Source organism: Aphis gossypii, chromosome X (assembly GCF_020184175.1).
Source record: "Aphis gossypii isolate Hap1 chromosome X, ASM2018417v2, whole genome shotgun sequence".
NCBI lineage: Eukaryota > Metazoa > Arthropoda > Insecta > Hemiptera > Aphididae > Aphis > Aphis gossypii.
In genome coordinates this window covers 37,594,141-37,611,059 of record NC_065533.1, presented here as the reverse complement: position 1 = coordinate 37,611,059, position 16,919 = coordinate 37,594,141, and the positions used below count along the sequence as shown (strand labels likewise).

The window sequence follows — 16,919 nt, the reverse complement described above, 5'->3', positions numbered from 1 at the left end:
CTTGTACGGGTACCTATAACGAGACGAATGCGTGAAAACTCACACGGCATGTTATTGTAACGTGGTAAGGTGAAGAAATGTCACTGTATATAATAGTATATAATGTTATACATTTAAACATTTTGGTAGGTGGGTACCAATGTATTAATTTTATATACTTACCACAACCATGTTTAATGCGTATATATTATAATATTTAAGTACTGTATAGACGTATAGTCGGTATACCTACCTGTAGTTTGAAAAGATGCACTTCATGAACTCGTTACACACCTAGACACTTTCTTTCATTTGTGCGTGAGTGGCATGTGCTCGAAAATGTTTAAGCGCACGTTACGGCCACATAATAATAATAATAATATATGACTTTTCCATAGTCAGATTCTTATCTATAAGAGAGAACGATACGTAGCCACATAGGTATTCGCATTGTCTATCTTAGGTTCATGGGCGAATGTTTCCAGTTTTGGCTTTAAAGATGACAAAGATCGTCATCATATTTTTGTTACCTGGCTAGGTTAGGTTAGATTTTTGTTGAAGTGCAATAAGTGTCATAGGGGTTAGGCGTATATTAAATTTAGCTATACTTCATTATTTTGTTGTATTGATTTAAGTTCACCATCATTAACTTAAGTTTTATTGATATACAATTAATATTTATTAGTCATTACATATTATTTACGTACATTACATAACTTAAATTAAGTATATTATAAGCAAATTAAGTATCTAGCTTAATTTAAACTTATACAACCTAACGTATTTATGTTAAAATATTAAAATATTTTAAAATTAATTACTTCTAAAAGCTAACTTCAATATCTTTATAGATCATTACCTAATACAATTTCAAAGAATTTGAGTATTTACTAAGAATATTATAAATATACTTACGATTTATAAATTATAATTAGGGTTCGAATTTGAAGGTAGTATAATTAATGAAAAAAGCATTTAAAATGTTAAAAAGGCATTTAATTTATGTAAAAAAGCAATTCAAAAATATACCACAAAATTAAGTATAAGTACCTACTAACTAGTTAATATTAAAAAAAATAATTCGACGAATGCTTGAATCTTGAAATCTTGAATCTACTCATTATGAACGTATCTTAATCTTTCCATAGGTAGTACGGGTACTTTTATGGCCATACCAAATACTTGCAGATAAGACGAAAACGGATAACGTATTCAACGATATCGATAAATAAGTACAAAAAACAAAAAAAGGCAAAAAAAAATACACCATCGTCTTAGAAATTAAATGAAATACAGTTTTCAATAAAAATTATTTTTCTATTATGATTATTAAAAGAAAGGCTTTTTTCTTCAAATCCGAACCCTAATTATAATACATTTGTAGATACCTATTAAAAAATTATAAAGTACACGTCATTTTATTTACAAGAGTATGCAAAAATATGCAAACAAAATATCACCGATATTAGAAATTAATAATTGATAATTAACAGTTATTTATAAATTATTAAATTATTATTACATTAAATATTTAATATTACATGTTATAGCTTGTTGATTCTAATAATATGTTGCTACAAATTTTCAAGTACGAACGATTCGAAATGAAGAATAGATTTATATCGACTACAACTTCTTTCCATCCTACATGATGTTTACATGCATTGCACAACGACTTAATTGACTGTTGGATGTTTTACGTTTTTTAATAAATCGTTTTTCTACAAACCATGTATAAACCATTCAAAAAATGTGTGCTAACAGAATGCTAATAATTGACATCAGTACGATAAAACGATCAGATTTTTATTTTGTTATAATAGTTATAGGTATATAGAGTATTTATTTTATATACGTGGCGGAATAATTAATAAAAAACAAATACAGCAACTCAACAACTGTTTTACCTCCATTAAGGCCTTCAAAAGAAATAGTTAACTAATAACTCGATGGTATATTTAAATGCAGAATTCAAAAACACAAACCACCGTTAAAGTCCCCAGAAAAATAGTCAATTAGACAGTTATCACATTACCAAATAAGTCTATCATATAATATAATAGATACATTAATATATAAGATAACAACATAGGTTAGATGGTTAGAACCAAAAAAATAAAAGTTAATTCCGTAGATATCATATTTTGACTAATTTAATTTTGATTATTTTTAATTTAAGTTAAAAATAAATTTTATGATAATAATAAATAATTTTTATAACAAACTATTTAACTACACTGATTATATAATTTTATAACGACAAAACTTAATAATATTTTTTTATTTTAATATAATATTCTCATTAATATTTCAACTTATACTATGTTGACTGGGTTATTGATTATAATATTGCTAGTATAGATGGTTATACTTAATATATTTTTTAATGAACATATATCAGCTATATTTACAATATCAAACATAAACCCTAATTTTTAAGTTGGTATTGGACAATCGTTTATTAGTACATAACAGTGATCGTATATTTACATTTTACTTATTTGTGTAATACAGTGAGGTCAATGGCATAGGTAAGAGGGTTTGGTAGTTCAACCCCCTCCCCATTACTAAAATCCTAATTAGTAAATAAATAAAAAATAATAAAAATACATAATGGTGAATTTTAATGAATACTTATCATAATAACTTATCTCTGAGTAGTGAGTTAAGACAGAACATGAATATTTTAGTGATACATTTTTATAAAAATGTGTTTGGCAAGTACAGTAATTATAGATAATTGTAAGTCATACCCCTTTCATAAATAATCTATACCTATGTAACTGAGTTAAGTTACACATAATCAGGAAAATAATAAGATATTTTAAATTAAAGGATACTTCTTGTTACTTGTATTATCCTTAAAATTCCGGCTGTGTTTTTTTTTACCAAAATAGTCCTCATATATTTTGCTTACTGTAATAATTATCTTAGTAAATGGATAAAATGTCTGAAAACATATTTGAATTTGCCATGAAGGTTAATTGTAAATTACATTTTTGAATTTTTCATTTGAACTACTAAAATTTTGAATGTTAAGATGTTTACATGTAAATAAATAACTAATATTTAACTAAAATAAGTTATGAATAAATGTAAAAAGTAGATTTCAATTAAACTTAAATATGTTTTCAGACATTTTATCTAATGATCAGGTTAATTAATACGATTGGTAAAAGATTAATTAAATTATTAGACTAAGAAGAAACAAACATAATTAATGTTCGTGTACTATATTATATACATGTGCTCAATGGCAATTATACTTTATATAATACGTTCAAGGAGGGGGGGGGGTGAAAATAAATTCAACCCTCCTCGACCACATAACATATTTAAATATATATAGGATATACCAGTCGATCGCGACAATATTATAAACGACTTTTTTTGGGGGTCCATCGTAACAATCTAAAAAAATTCGGAGTTCTATAAAAGTAACCACCCCTGGTATATACATATAATATAAAGTATACAAAAATCAAATCTCAAGGGTGGAGGGCGATCCATCTATCGCCCACCCCTTACAACCACCACTGTATGTGCATGTACGTGTGGGAGCGTTCCGCTATTTTTTTTAAATATAGGTACTAATATTGTAATTTACTGTGCATACATTTACACGACCCGTAAGCATTAAAATTGCCTATATTGAACGCCTTAAAAACGGTCTGTATCGAATACTTATAGGTTTTTTCAATTTACTAAATTTACTTGCACGTTATATTTTATTGTTGGTGAATAATTGCCAATGGTGATCTATTAGGACATTGTTAATTTTAATACATTATAACAAAATTTAAACATAATAATATTATGTATACATTTTTTTTTAATAACCTAGTATAGGTATATCCTTCATTATTTGTTCATATATAATAATTAAATAATATATTACACCTTACACGTAAAACGATCAGTGCCTAACTTCATTTTATCGTCGCAAATGTACCTATTCGTGACGCAAATTATAAGTAATAAAATTGGCGCAAAATACCATGTCTCCCATTTTATCATGTAAATTTATTGTTATAGACCTGCAATATTTTGGTTCGATATATAAATATAATCCAGCTTATTCACTATCCACTTTTCTTCTCAAGATAATCCACCTAATCCCATCCTGAGGCCAACTTTATTTATTCCATATAACTTTTCTATTCCACGAACTTTCAAAATTTTGCTTACTATGTTAGTTTATTATTATTATTCGTATTACAATTTAAGCATAAATACTCATAATAATTTATAATATTTCCAAGAAAAATGTTGTGAATATTTTATTTTATTTACAAAAAATAATACACATTAATAAATGGATTTTTTTTTTTATATTTAATATTATGTTTAATAGTTACATTTTAAATCATTTGTATAATATACTACTTAAAAGTTGAAAGTATATAATATTTTCCTCGTGATGTAATGTATCAAAATGATTCAATGTTTTAGAAGCATACGTTTATTGCAGAAAACATAAAAAGCTGGTAATGGTAAAGGCTACCATTACATACAGTATTTTATTTTAATATAGGTATTAGTACACTATATACATGTATTTGATGTATTATATAGTACTATGGAATAAAAATGTTGAAGTGAACCTAAATACTGCCGTTAACATAATTCCAAAATTTTACTTCATATAATATTATGTACATATTATTCGATAACCGTTTGTAGTTATATCATCGACAACTGAAATAGTTATGTTTGGATGATAATGTTCAAATTTAATAAGAAGTAAGAACGATTTATTAATATAAAATTACTTACAAATCAATGACATTTTTAAAAAATAATATTTAAAATAGGTTCGTAGGTAAATGGAGCAATTAAATAAATATAGTTCTCCATCATTTACACGAAATTGTCGGTTAATTGATTGTGTATTTTTAATAAGAGTATTTGATTAAACTTCTTCTAATAAAGTGATAACGCGAATTCGTTCGTATAAGTGTAATTTGCGAACAAATTCATGTTAAGCATAAATGCTTACACAATTTTTTTTTTTTAACACGAACAGACTATTTTAAGGTCTCGTTGAGGGTTGTGTTAATAAGTGAGTATACTGTATTGCTAGTATATTTACCTGTACAAGTTAAAATTATACTTATTAAACATCAAAACGATTTGTAATTAAAATAAATTTGTGATTTTTATTTTTATAATGTGCAGCAGATATCTTTCAACACGTTTTTCCCTACTAAAACGTCCTTTGCAAATTGTAAAGAGATTTCAATTTCTTCATGGGGTATGTTATAGAAAATGTCCAAATAATAATGAAACACCTACAATTATGTTACAATGGTGAATGGACCACCTTTAGCTATCCATTAGTTTCCCACGATCCAGTTCATCATTAGAAAATAATAATATACAAAGTATTAGCAGGAAGTCTACTATATTGAGGCTTATATATATTTTTTTATATATTAATTTAAATGATACATATAAGTATATAACTTGGGATTGTATCTCTGTTCGTATGGTGTATCGGACAAAATATCTGTACCAGACATGATTATCGCTGGTTTCTTTATAAAGGTCAAATCATTTTTTGTATTGTAATATATTTATAATTGTGTATATTGTAATATACATTTTGTCAAAATACTAAACGCATAAAAAAAAAATAAGTAAAAAATGTACGAAACTTTATCTGATGAACTTAAATTGTGAATTTTATCCATTAAACTATTTTACTTTTGTTGCATATTCAACATTTATATTATTTTATACTACACACATTTATATTAATAGTATGCATAAATATCACATTACGGTCGGCGAGGACTGTCCATCGATCACCAGAGTAGAATTATAATGTACTTCATTATGATTTATATTGTCGATAATAAAAGTATACAAAACACGCGTTTATGTTATTATTCATATTAACAATACATAACAACTTTAATAATTAAACTTTAAAGCAATAATAATTTTTATTATGCTGTATCGGGCAGTATATAATCATAGTTTTGCATATTTTACAATTTTTTATGGCATTCAAATCCTATCCCTGATTATAATATAATATGGCGTAATATCAGCATAACTTCTTTGTAATACATCGATCGCATGGTAATTGCCATGATATAAATATAATTAATCATTATGAATATTACTAGGTCTTTGAAATTTGTTTCGTTTCACAATTTTTTTGAAACCTGGTAGACAATGCTTTCTTAACTGAAAATGTGTTTTAATAAACATAGAATCAAAATAACTAATTTTAATTTTGCATTTTTGGCTTTTTTTTTACTTTTTAGATCATATTTATATGCTTTCATTCAATTTTGCTGAAGATTTGGTGAATTTCAAATTTGGTCCAATCACTACGGTAGATATGGTAAGAAGTTTTTCAAAATATAAATATTTAGTACTTATTTACTGTACAATAATCGTCATTCATTTTGATCAAGCATGGTTTAATAATTGTACAATGCAATAATAGTTTTGAATATTTTTAGGTCATATTTGAATATACCTATTTTCATTGTTTTAAATGTATGATAACAATATATTGATATTTGGCGTATATCATTAAACTTATTATTGATGTAGACTTAGGTAAGAACTAATATTCATGTATATTACGAGTGCATGTGCCTCTATCACCAAACTGTGCTCTGTGTTCCAACATAATTATTGTGATTACTCTATAAATAAATGATTTAACGTCGTCGTTTTTAGTTCTTAATTCTTATTTTTATACTTACAAACATCGATTTATGTTATATTATATTGGAGTAATCAACACATTTGAGTACCTATGCGTGTTTGTAATTTTGTATAAAAATTAAGATATGTGTCGGTGCTATTTATTTTTAAAATTTATTCTGTGATATAAACAATTACTGAGCACTATAATAATTAACACAGTTTGAAATAATAACTAAATGTATTATTAATGTTTATTTCTTTTAACCTAAATTATAATAGTGACAAAGATAAGATTCAAATCGTTTTGTGCTTAAAAATAATAATTAAGGTAAGTTTATGATTTGTTTTTTTTTTTCATTCATTATTATTTATCATTCCATGTCAGGAAGCTTTTATAATATTTAAAGCATATCATAATACTGAGAACCATTCATAATTTAATATATAACTATTTTAGTATATCATATCGTATCCAATTGTTGAATGAAGTAAGTTGTAACATTGATTACCTATGTCAACAACAATAGATATCTTTTAAGTGTATTATATTCAATTTGTTGCTCTTTATTTTCATGTGTAAGACTTAGATATTATTATGTTTTTTATGCCTACCAATTTCTGGTAAAATTGTTTATTTAAATATATTAATCATCAAAACACATTATATAGTTTTTGAAAAATCTCAAAATAAAACATTTTAAACATCAATATAAACTTCTATATTACACACTACATTATGTAGTTTCATTAGAAAATAACATTTTTGATTTTTGTACACTTATTTATAAAGGTAAATATACAACTAAAATGTTCTATCAACATGATAATTTTAATATTTTAATTTTTGATATGTTTTACACTATTGGAAATCTTAAAATCTTTCATGTATGATACCATTTTAATGTCATTCAAAAACATGGTGATAAACTAATAAAATTGTGCTTATGTACACAGATACAGTCAAATAAATTAAAACTATTATTATTTTCATGAATTATTTATTTTCTTATTATTTTAGATTAGATTCAATGATATATTATGTTTAGACTGATGATTTTTTTAATAACTTAGTAAATAATTCTAACTTGCTTGGCCGGATGTGTCAGAATTACTAAAAGACCACCATGCTACACTATCGGATGAAAGACAATTTCCTTGCTATTTTTTTTATAAAACGGAAGGGGTTTTTATGAAGTATTATGCATTGATGATTGATGGTAAGGAGAAGATCAAGGAAAGTAGAATCTGCATGCATGTGTTCAAGAACTGCATGAGCTTTTAAGGCCATAAGTGATATCGTGAAATATAATTAGTGATGTATGCTGATAGAATTCTTCTCAGAATTGTGAGTTTTAACTATTATTTTATTGTGAACATCTGAAGATATTAATATTTTATAAATGTGAAGGCTAGAATAGTAAATTATTTATCATCAATTTCATTTGGCGACTATGTTGAAAAATCATTTATAAACATGTATACGTTGTTCATAGTTACCCTATATTTATTTCTTATGTATACATTTTATTATTTATTTGAAGCAGTTTCTTCAAAATAATTATACCAATGTATTAAATAAAAATAGATTTTTGACGTTTAAAGTAGTTAGGTACCTACAGAATTAATAATATGTTTTAACAATAAATATTTGAAAATACATAGATAAAAAATTAAATTACACTATATCATTATTACACATACTAATAGGAACAGGTATTTCTCGCGACAAAAACTTTATGAATCCCGTAATCTTACCTATGACTGATGACCATATTTTTAATCGTTTTTACACATTGTACAAGTATATAGAAAAAACTCTATAACAGAAAAAAAATTATTAATACAAATAAATTTATTCAAGAAAATATATTAAAATATTAAATTGTTAATAAAAAAAAAAAAAAATATTATAAAATATAATTTAAAAAATATAATATATTCATCATGGTTACATCTATAGACATATTCATTGATCTAGACAAGATGGTCATTCTCGACCAATTACAAACGAATGTAAATGGTCAAAAACGTCTTGGGGATCTGGCATCATTGTAGTTGTTGTACGGCTATTTAGGTATTCCATAAGTTTCTTATTATATCTGTAAATAGCATAGTATAAAATCAATGTTTGGTAAATGCAAATCACTGTTTACAAAAGTATATCATATGTTGTAATTTTTAAAAGAAACCAAGGTACTTCAACTCGTTCTGCTTTATAGAAAATTGCTCATGTACCTTGTTATTGAGAAGAAACCATAATGGATTAGTTAAATTTTTGGAATAATTCCTCAATAAAAATTTCCTCAATCTTTTTAATCATAAATTAAAATAGACCGAAATCAAATAAAATTTAAATCTAAATTCATAAAACAATAAAAATGAATATTTTGAAGAAGTTTTACTTTCGATACTTTCTCCTTTCTCAAAGTACTAACTAAATCAAATAATGTATCAGAATATTTTCGAAAATTAAAAATGGAAGTATTTGCAGGACAGCTATGAATGTTAATTGCAGATCCAAAAGAAGGACATTAATTTTAAAATGAATACATACATTACTCTGTTCAGAATCTAAAACGTAACAAAAATGCATAACTGTCAAAAAAATGAAAAATGATCTTTTAAAATATTGAATAAGCAACTACACATTTGAAATATTTTGAAACAAACACCTATTATACTATTAAATTTACTAAAATTAATTAATTAGTACTAAATTATACTATTATAAATTTTAAATTGAACAAAATTGTATTTAACTATTAGAATTTTATACTACCATCTATATTGTTTAAAATATATACCTTGTAGTTCTTATGGGGTTCGTTGTTGTTAATTCCATTGTTGTTAATTGCGTTGTAGTCGTTGATTTCATTGGATGACTGGTAGGGTATTTGACTATTTCCTTTTGGTTTCTGGGAGGTCCATCAAGGGATGGCTTTCCTAACATATAAAGGTACACTGACTCATCAGGCCAAGTTCGGTGCCCTTCTGAAGTGTATGGTAGATCATCCTTTTCCATAGTTCTTGACAGACTGGCACACAGGTCTTCGTGCATTTGCTCTTTGCTAGGTGCACTGATCGCCATTCGAATTATTTTGACACCCTCAGCAGGAGCATCATTCACTTCATACACCTATGAGCCAAACCGTAAAAGACAGTTATAGATATCAAAACTTATAATATAAATTTATAAATTCAAGTACACTGAAATCCAACCTCAATTCACAATGATTGATGAAGTTGCGTTTTAGACTTATAGATTGGACAGTAATTAGTAATAGTAAGGCCAATATTACTGATCGCCCCCATAAAAACCGCCACTGACTTTTATTAATTTTGTGAACATTTTGTGCTCGTTGAAAAAATAAAATTTCTCATTAAAATAACATCGTACAATAAAATATATTGTATCACGAACCACCCACCGAATGAATGATCTATACGTGTATCGTATTCACCCTCCTCTCCATAAGTTAAATAACAACATTGTTACGAGTCTGTCTATATTATAATAAATAACATACTAAAACTATATACTCACGGCACATCTGAAAACCGGGTTGTTGTTATCCTGTGAGATGCTTGACTGGGAATGATCTAATAATGTAACATAATGCCAGCCTTTAGAAATCTCTTCCTTCTTAGTAGGTTCCTTTTTTGAAATACACTCAAAAGTGAAGTGGTCCATGTCTGATTATAAGGCACAAAAATAGAACAAATACATGAGTGTGATAATAATATTTGATAAGAAATCATTTATGTTATAACATAAATGTTATGTTAATACAAGTAATTATTATGTCAAACCTAACCTGTAGTGAGCACAATTGCGTGTGTGTAAATCATACTAGAGACGTGTTATAACCAGAGTGGTTTTATATTATGTGTTAGGGTGATATCTAATATTTTATGAAAAAGTTATTAAAAAAGCAACAATATTGTAATGTGGTAGTGTAACGATTGTTACATATTTATTTATAAACATAATAATATTATACAACCGTATAGGTACATATTATATACTTACACATATTATATATTATATAGTATACGTGCATATATGTATAATGTATATAGGTATATGTATGTGTATCGTAGACCAAAACATGTAAAATATATTATGATGAATGTACATTATGCCCCTCCTGTGCTGTCTCATATTTAACTATTGTAAAGCTACGGCTAAATAAGAATATATGTAAGAGACAGCCAGTTCCCCGCGTTAACACCAGCGCACACGAACTCCAAGCCAGCCCAACAGCTTGTAAACGTTTTAGTTAGGTAAGAATAAACTGGATATATTTATAAGTATTTGGATCAATCCACATTTATTTGTATCCTGAGTACCATTTGCTCCTGAGCTACGGTTAACTTATATTCATAAGAAATCAACTTCTTCCCTGAATATCATATATTTAACGGGTCATCCCCGACCACGTTACATATTGGTGGAGGCACCGAAGCTCTTTAGTAGTTAAGGTACAAATATTTGTGGTTGGTTCAGATTTTTGTTTATTATTAGTTATCAAGTTATATTAGTTAAGGTAAAAAGAAAAAGGGAAAAAAGAGTATAAGAGATTAAGAAAATTAAGAGAGTAGTCGGGTTAAGTATAATTGAGTTTTTTTTTTTTTTTTGTTTTGTTGTTTTTGGTTTATTATTAAGTAAAGATTCATGAGGTTATAAGTATTAAGAAATATTAGTTATTAAGTTATATTAGTTAAGGTAAAAAGAAAGAAGAGAATAAGAGATTAAGAAAATTAAGAGAATAGTTGGGTTAAGTATAATTGAGTTTTTTTTTGTTGTTGTTTTTGGTTTATTATTAAGTAAAAATTCATGAGATTATAAGTATTAAGAATTAGGATTAATGGAATAAGTGTGTTATGTTAGTAGAAAAATATTTTATACAATAAAAATATAAATTATTTGAATTTTTTTTTTGTTTCTGTTGGAAATTTACGAGATTGTAAGCATTAGGAAAAAACGTATAAGGAAATAAATGAGTAACGTTGTTGAAAGATATATACATTAAGGAGCATATAATACATAGGGTAAGTAGGAAAACATAAGTGTAAAAGCATAGTTCTATAAATAATAGGATAAGACATTTCTATTGTAGGTAAACTTAAACAACGTTTCAATAAATAAAAGTAATTAATGGACAAAAATTTTTTACATAAAACAAAAGTTAAGTAACGATTTGACAATAGATCGTATAGCTCTAAAGGTCAAAAATAATAATTATAACTCAGGTGAACAGAGCATATAATAAAATTTAAAACGGTTTAAACTTTAAAGGGAACTATAAAAAATAAATTAAATAAAAAAATGTCCTTTAATCAATTAATGCACAAACCTGATATATTCTCGGGAAAAGAAAACGAAGACATCGATAAATTCATAAAAAAGTTTGAACTTATATCAGTCATAAACGAGTGGGATGATAAAAACAAATTAATTATTTTACAATTATGCCTAAAAGACTCAGCAGAAGAATTTGTTGAACAATTAAAATTAAAAAACGAAAATATAACATGGAACGAAGTCAAAAATGAATTAATAACAGAGTTTACAATAGTAGGAAATAAACATTTATTAAGGGCAAAATTACAAAACCTTAAACTAATGAAAGGGGAAACATACAAAGAGTTTATAATTAACATAACAGGAATATGTTATAAAATAAATAAGAATATGACGGAAGAGGAAATATGTGAATATATATTAAAAGGATTGCCTAAAGAAACTTTTCAATTAATAAGGTTAACCGATAATACATCAATCGCAAGCATTAAAAAAACTTTAGAGAAACTTGAAGTGACAAATCTATTAAGATCGGACTATAAGGTAAATGGCGAGGTAGAGAAATTTACAAAAGAAATAGAGCTATTAAAAAACCATATAAGTCAAATAAAGATTGGACAGGCTCAAAATAGAAACAATAATTTTCAGAACGTAGGGGGAGCTAATTTTAACAATTGTGCCATGCTTTATAATAGAAATCAACCATACCAACCACTTATATTTAATAATCCAGATAAATTTTTTCAAAATATTCCAAGACCAAATTTTTATCCGAATTACAATCATACCACAAATAATAACCAGAAATCAAACGCCCAATTCCCTAGACCAACATTTAATCAAAATTATAATTATAATACAAGTAATAACCAATTATCCAACACACAACTACCGACACAAATTAACCAGAGAACAATTCTCCCAACCAGCTATAATACGTATGGAAATCAATACAGTCCTCCGAGATGTTTTCTGTGTGGAATGTCAGGACACATAAAAAGAAATTGTACTAGATTTTTACAAAAAAAACTGATAGTTCCGCAGATATCTAGATTTGCACAGGAACATCCACATAATACCAGCAACATGTCATTTAATGACTTAAAAAATACGAGTACAAACAATACCATTTATACTTATTATGATAATTATACAGAAAAAATAAAAATAGAAATAACAGGAGAAATAGATGACCAAATTACTTCATTACTATTAGATACAGGGGCAGGTGTAACAGTTGTGAGCAAAAATGTTATTAAAAGTAACAAAATAACCCCCGAGAGTGAACTCTACCTTAAAACGGCAAATAATACTAAACTAAAAATTTTAGGAACGACTATGGCTCACATAAAAATAGGAACGATAGTATTAAACCACAGAATCATTGTAGTAGATAATCTATGCATACCTGCAATAATAGGATTAGATATAATGAAAAAAAGTCGGCAAGTGGGTACCGCTCTGCTGTACATTAGGGGGTGGGGTGGACCTCGGACTAGGGTAGATTAAATTTGAATGCAATGATAAGTATCATTGTATACGAAAAACGATTCTGAACGGAGATGATTTGTCAGTCTATAATATATTATAATTAAATATTGTCATATATTCTATTATGAAACAAATATTCCGATTTCATAAAAATTTAAAACTCAAACGCTTAAAACATTTTTCCTATAATGACTCTTAAAATTTTCTCTATAGCTTTTTGAAGCAAAACTTATGGAAAACTTAGTGTTGAATTTTTTAACGTTAGATATAAATACAAACAATTTTATGAATTTTGAACTACAAAATAATTTGCAAATATTCATGATTTGGACGAATTTTTGTCAAAATTTGAACTTCAAATACTAATAAAAAAAAATTGTGCATATGTATTCTTATAATTTTTTAATCACTATAAGAATAACATATGAGGAACTCTGTATAAAATTTACAAGTATTTTGATAGGGTCAAAAAAATTTTATCAACACTTCAAAAAAAAATTTTCAGAAAAGTTGAAAATTTCAGTTGTCTATAAATAGCTCAAAAAAAGTCAAAATATTTTGAAAATTAAATCACGTAAAGAAAACGCGAATCTAATAACTGGTAAAATTTTCAAGTATCTACGACTTATACTTTTTGAATAATAACAAATATCAAAAATCGTTTGAGGCTAAACCGTTATTTAACGCGGTTTTTGTAAAAATTTAAATTTCAAACACTCATAAAAATTTTTTGTCTGAATCCGGTAGAGTTTTTTTTACATATATCTGAAGAAAAATTTATGGAGAACCTTGTACCAAATTTTCAAAACTTAGTTATAAAAGAAAAAAATTTTATGATTTTTCAACTTCAAAATTATTTGCAAATTTTCGTGTTTTCGACAGATTTCGTAAAAATTTGAACTAAAAACGCTTATAAAAAAAAATTGTGACTAACGATTTTTAATTTTTTTTTAGCTACAATAAAAACAACTCATAAGGAACCTTGTATTAAATTTTCAAAACTTTTTGGTCATCCAACAATTTTTTATTAACACTTTAAAAAAAATTTCTCAAAAAAATCGAAAATTTCAGTGGTCTATAAATAACTCAAAAAAAGTCAAAATTTTTTGAAAATTTAACTATATACGGATACCACTGACATTAACATTTGGTGAAAATTTCAAGTATTTTCAGTAATTAGTTTTTGAATTACAACCATAAAAAAAATCGATTTGGTCGAAAACTGGTTTTGCCTAAAAATTGCCGTTTTTTTCCGTCATTTTTTTTTGTTTTTTTCGATTTTTTTGAAAACTGTTGGAAAATGTTAACTTTTTACCTCTATAATGCACCAAGGATATTCACTTTTACATCGGAAACCACCCCCATAGTTTGAAATTGGAGCATTATTTCGACTAGTTATGCTGTACACAGACACAAAAAAAAAAAACATACATCATTGTAAAATCAATACATTCTTCACTCCGTTCAGAATCTAAAATTAACACAATCTTAGATTTAAAAAATAATTTAATTACATTTAACTATAAAGGTACCGAAACAAAATTAAAAATGGAACATGAAACCCAAATACAGCACGTTTCCCAGGTCACCCACGAAATATTAAATGAATATCAACAATTCTTATTGCATAATAATAATCTACAACACTTTAACAATACCTACGAGGAAATAACTGGCGATTTGTTTAGCGATACATCAAGTGACGCTATCGCTCACTGCGTCAGCAAATGCCTAACGATGAACCGTGGTATCGCATTACAATTTCGTAACAAATTTAATAATATTGATAATTTAATTTTACAAAACAAAAGAGTAACGGAAATTGCAGTTATTAAAATTCTATCAAGATTTTAGTGATGATCTATAATACTGTTCCTAAAATTATAATCGGCTTAATTGTAATTGTAAAGTGTAATATGTAATTGTCAGTTGTCACGAAATTGCTTGTAATAATAATAATAATAATTCATTATACGTACTACGCATGTCTTTACAATGACCATGATTGCTGGTTTTCCCCGGACGTTCAAGCCACAAATTAAATACTGGTGCAGCGAGTACCGTATGGTTGTGTTCCAAGTAGGTGCATCCGAACATTGTCGTCGCTGTTTGTATCGTGGTAACTTCATAACGTACCCCTAATCCAAATGGAGGACATAGTTGGCCCGTATAACTCAAGGCTACAACACACATGATTGAGACAAATGAGGCATTAATTTATGTAAGCATATTATCCTGTTTTATACTTAAATATTTTAGTTTATTTTTTGAAAATATTTAGAGGAAAAAAATTATTATTGATTAATTTCTTACTAGTTAAAAAATTTATTACATTTTATGTGGATTTGGTCCATTTAATACTCTTTACGTGTATTGAATAATTATGAATTATATCGATCGCGGCAGTATAATTGTAAATAAGTAATTAAACAGATTAATAAAAATATAATAAAGAAAACAACGTTAAAATGTTAAAACATAATATTGTTTAGTACACTTACATAAATAAAATTATAAATCGTAATGATAAATGGGAACAAATATAAATTTATATTAAAATAATTTAATGTATACGAATTGGTTACTACTGTAATTAGTTATTGCTTACTTTGTTTTTTAATTTTTTTATCCGTAGGTTCTTCGATCCACATGGCTGCTACCCACGATGAAAATAATGCAATGAAAAAGAAAACATAAAATTGTCTTATTAAGGACTCCATCATTTATTAAAATCGGGCGTTTTACGATCAAGAATTAAGATATAACAGATTACAGTTCGGCACAATGCAAAAAAGTGAAACGAAAAACGAATAGTGATACACTAAGGGTGTCTGCCCTCTTACATGCCTTTTTATAAGCTTCTGCGACGGCGCCGAATTGGGATCGATCCCTACCACCGGTTTAGGACAGAAGGCGTCATTGTAGTGTACTCGTGTATTATATGGACGTGAATCTCTAACGTCTAACAATATGGGTCAGCGGCATAGGTAAATACATTGTTTGACGTAGGTATATGGCGCTTAGATGTTGCATGCACATATTACGTCGTGTAATGTATACACTGTTAATATATAATACTAGTGCTATAGGTACTAGTGCTGCAGCCAGGCATATAACCACTCAGTGATCGCTGTATCTTAAAAACTACATAACGTAAAATTACAATAGGGTGGGCAATATTACGCCGTGTTTAGATGTTGTCAGATAATACCTATTGAATCCGTTTTATTCAATTCAAGTTCCGGATTACAAAATATCTGTAAATCTATTACATTATCAATGAAACACTGTATTATTTCGTTTTTTAATGTTTCATAAAAATAGCTCATATTATATGTATTAAAAAAAAATTCGTCTAATGACATAATAAATTACTGTAGTACATAATGTAGGTACGTGCGCTATTATGCATATATATAATAACATTATCTCTAGCATATAATAATATATTATATTGTGTTGGCGTTTAAGCAAC

At 26.7% G+C, this 16,919-nt stretch overlaps 1 protein-coding gene across 1 annotated transcript; it reads right to left on the bottom strand.

Annotated features, from left to right (window-relative positions):
* Nucleotides 1-8,563: 8,563 nt before the first annotated feature.
* Nucleotides 8,564-16,675, bottom strand: LOC114121119 (uncharacterized). Its single transcript, XM_027983290.2, has 5 exons — nucleotides 16,053-16,675; nucleotides 15,424-15,624; nucleotides 10,193-10,341; nucleotides 9,453-9,784; nucleotides 8,564-8,747 (listed from the first exon to the last, which is right to left on the bottom strand). Exons 1-5 carry the CDS (start codon nucleotides 16,165-16,167, stop codon nucleotides 8,636-8,638), a joined length of 909 nt encoding a protein of 302 aa, XP_027839091.1. The 5' UTR covers nucleotides 16,168-16,675; the 3' UTR covers nucleotides 8,564-8,635.
* Nucleotides 16,676-16,919: the final 244 nt, after the last annotated feature.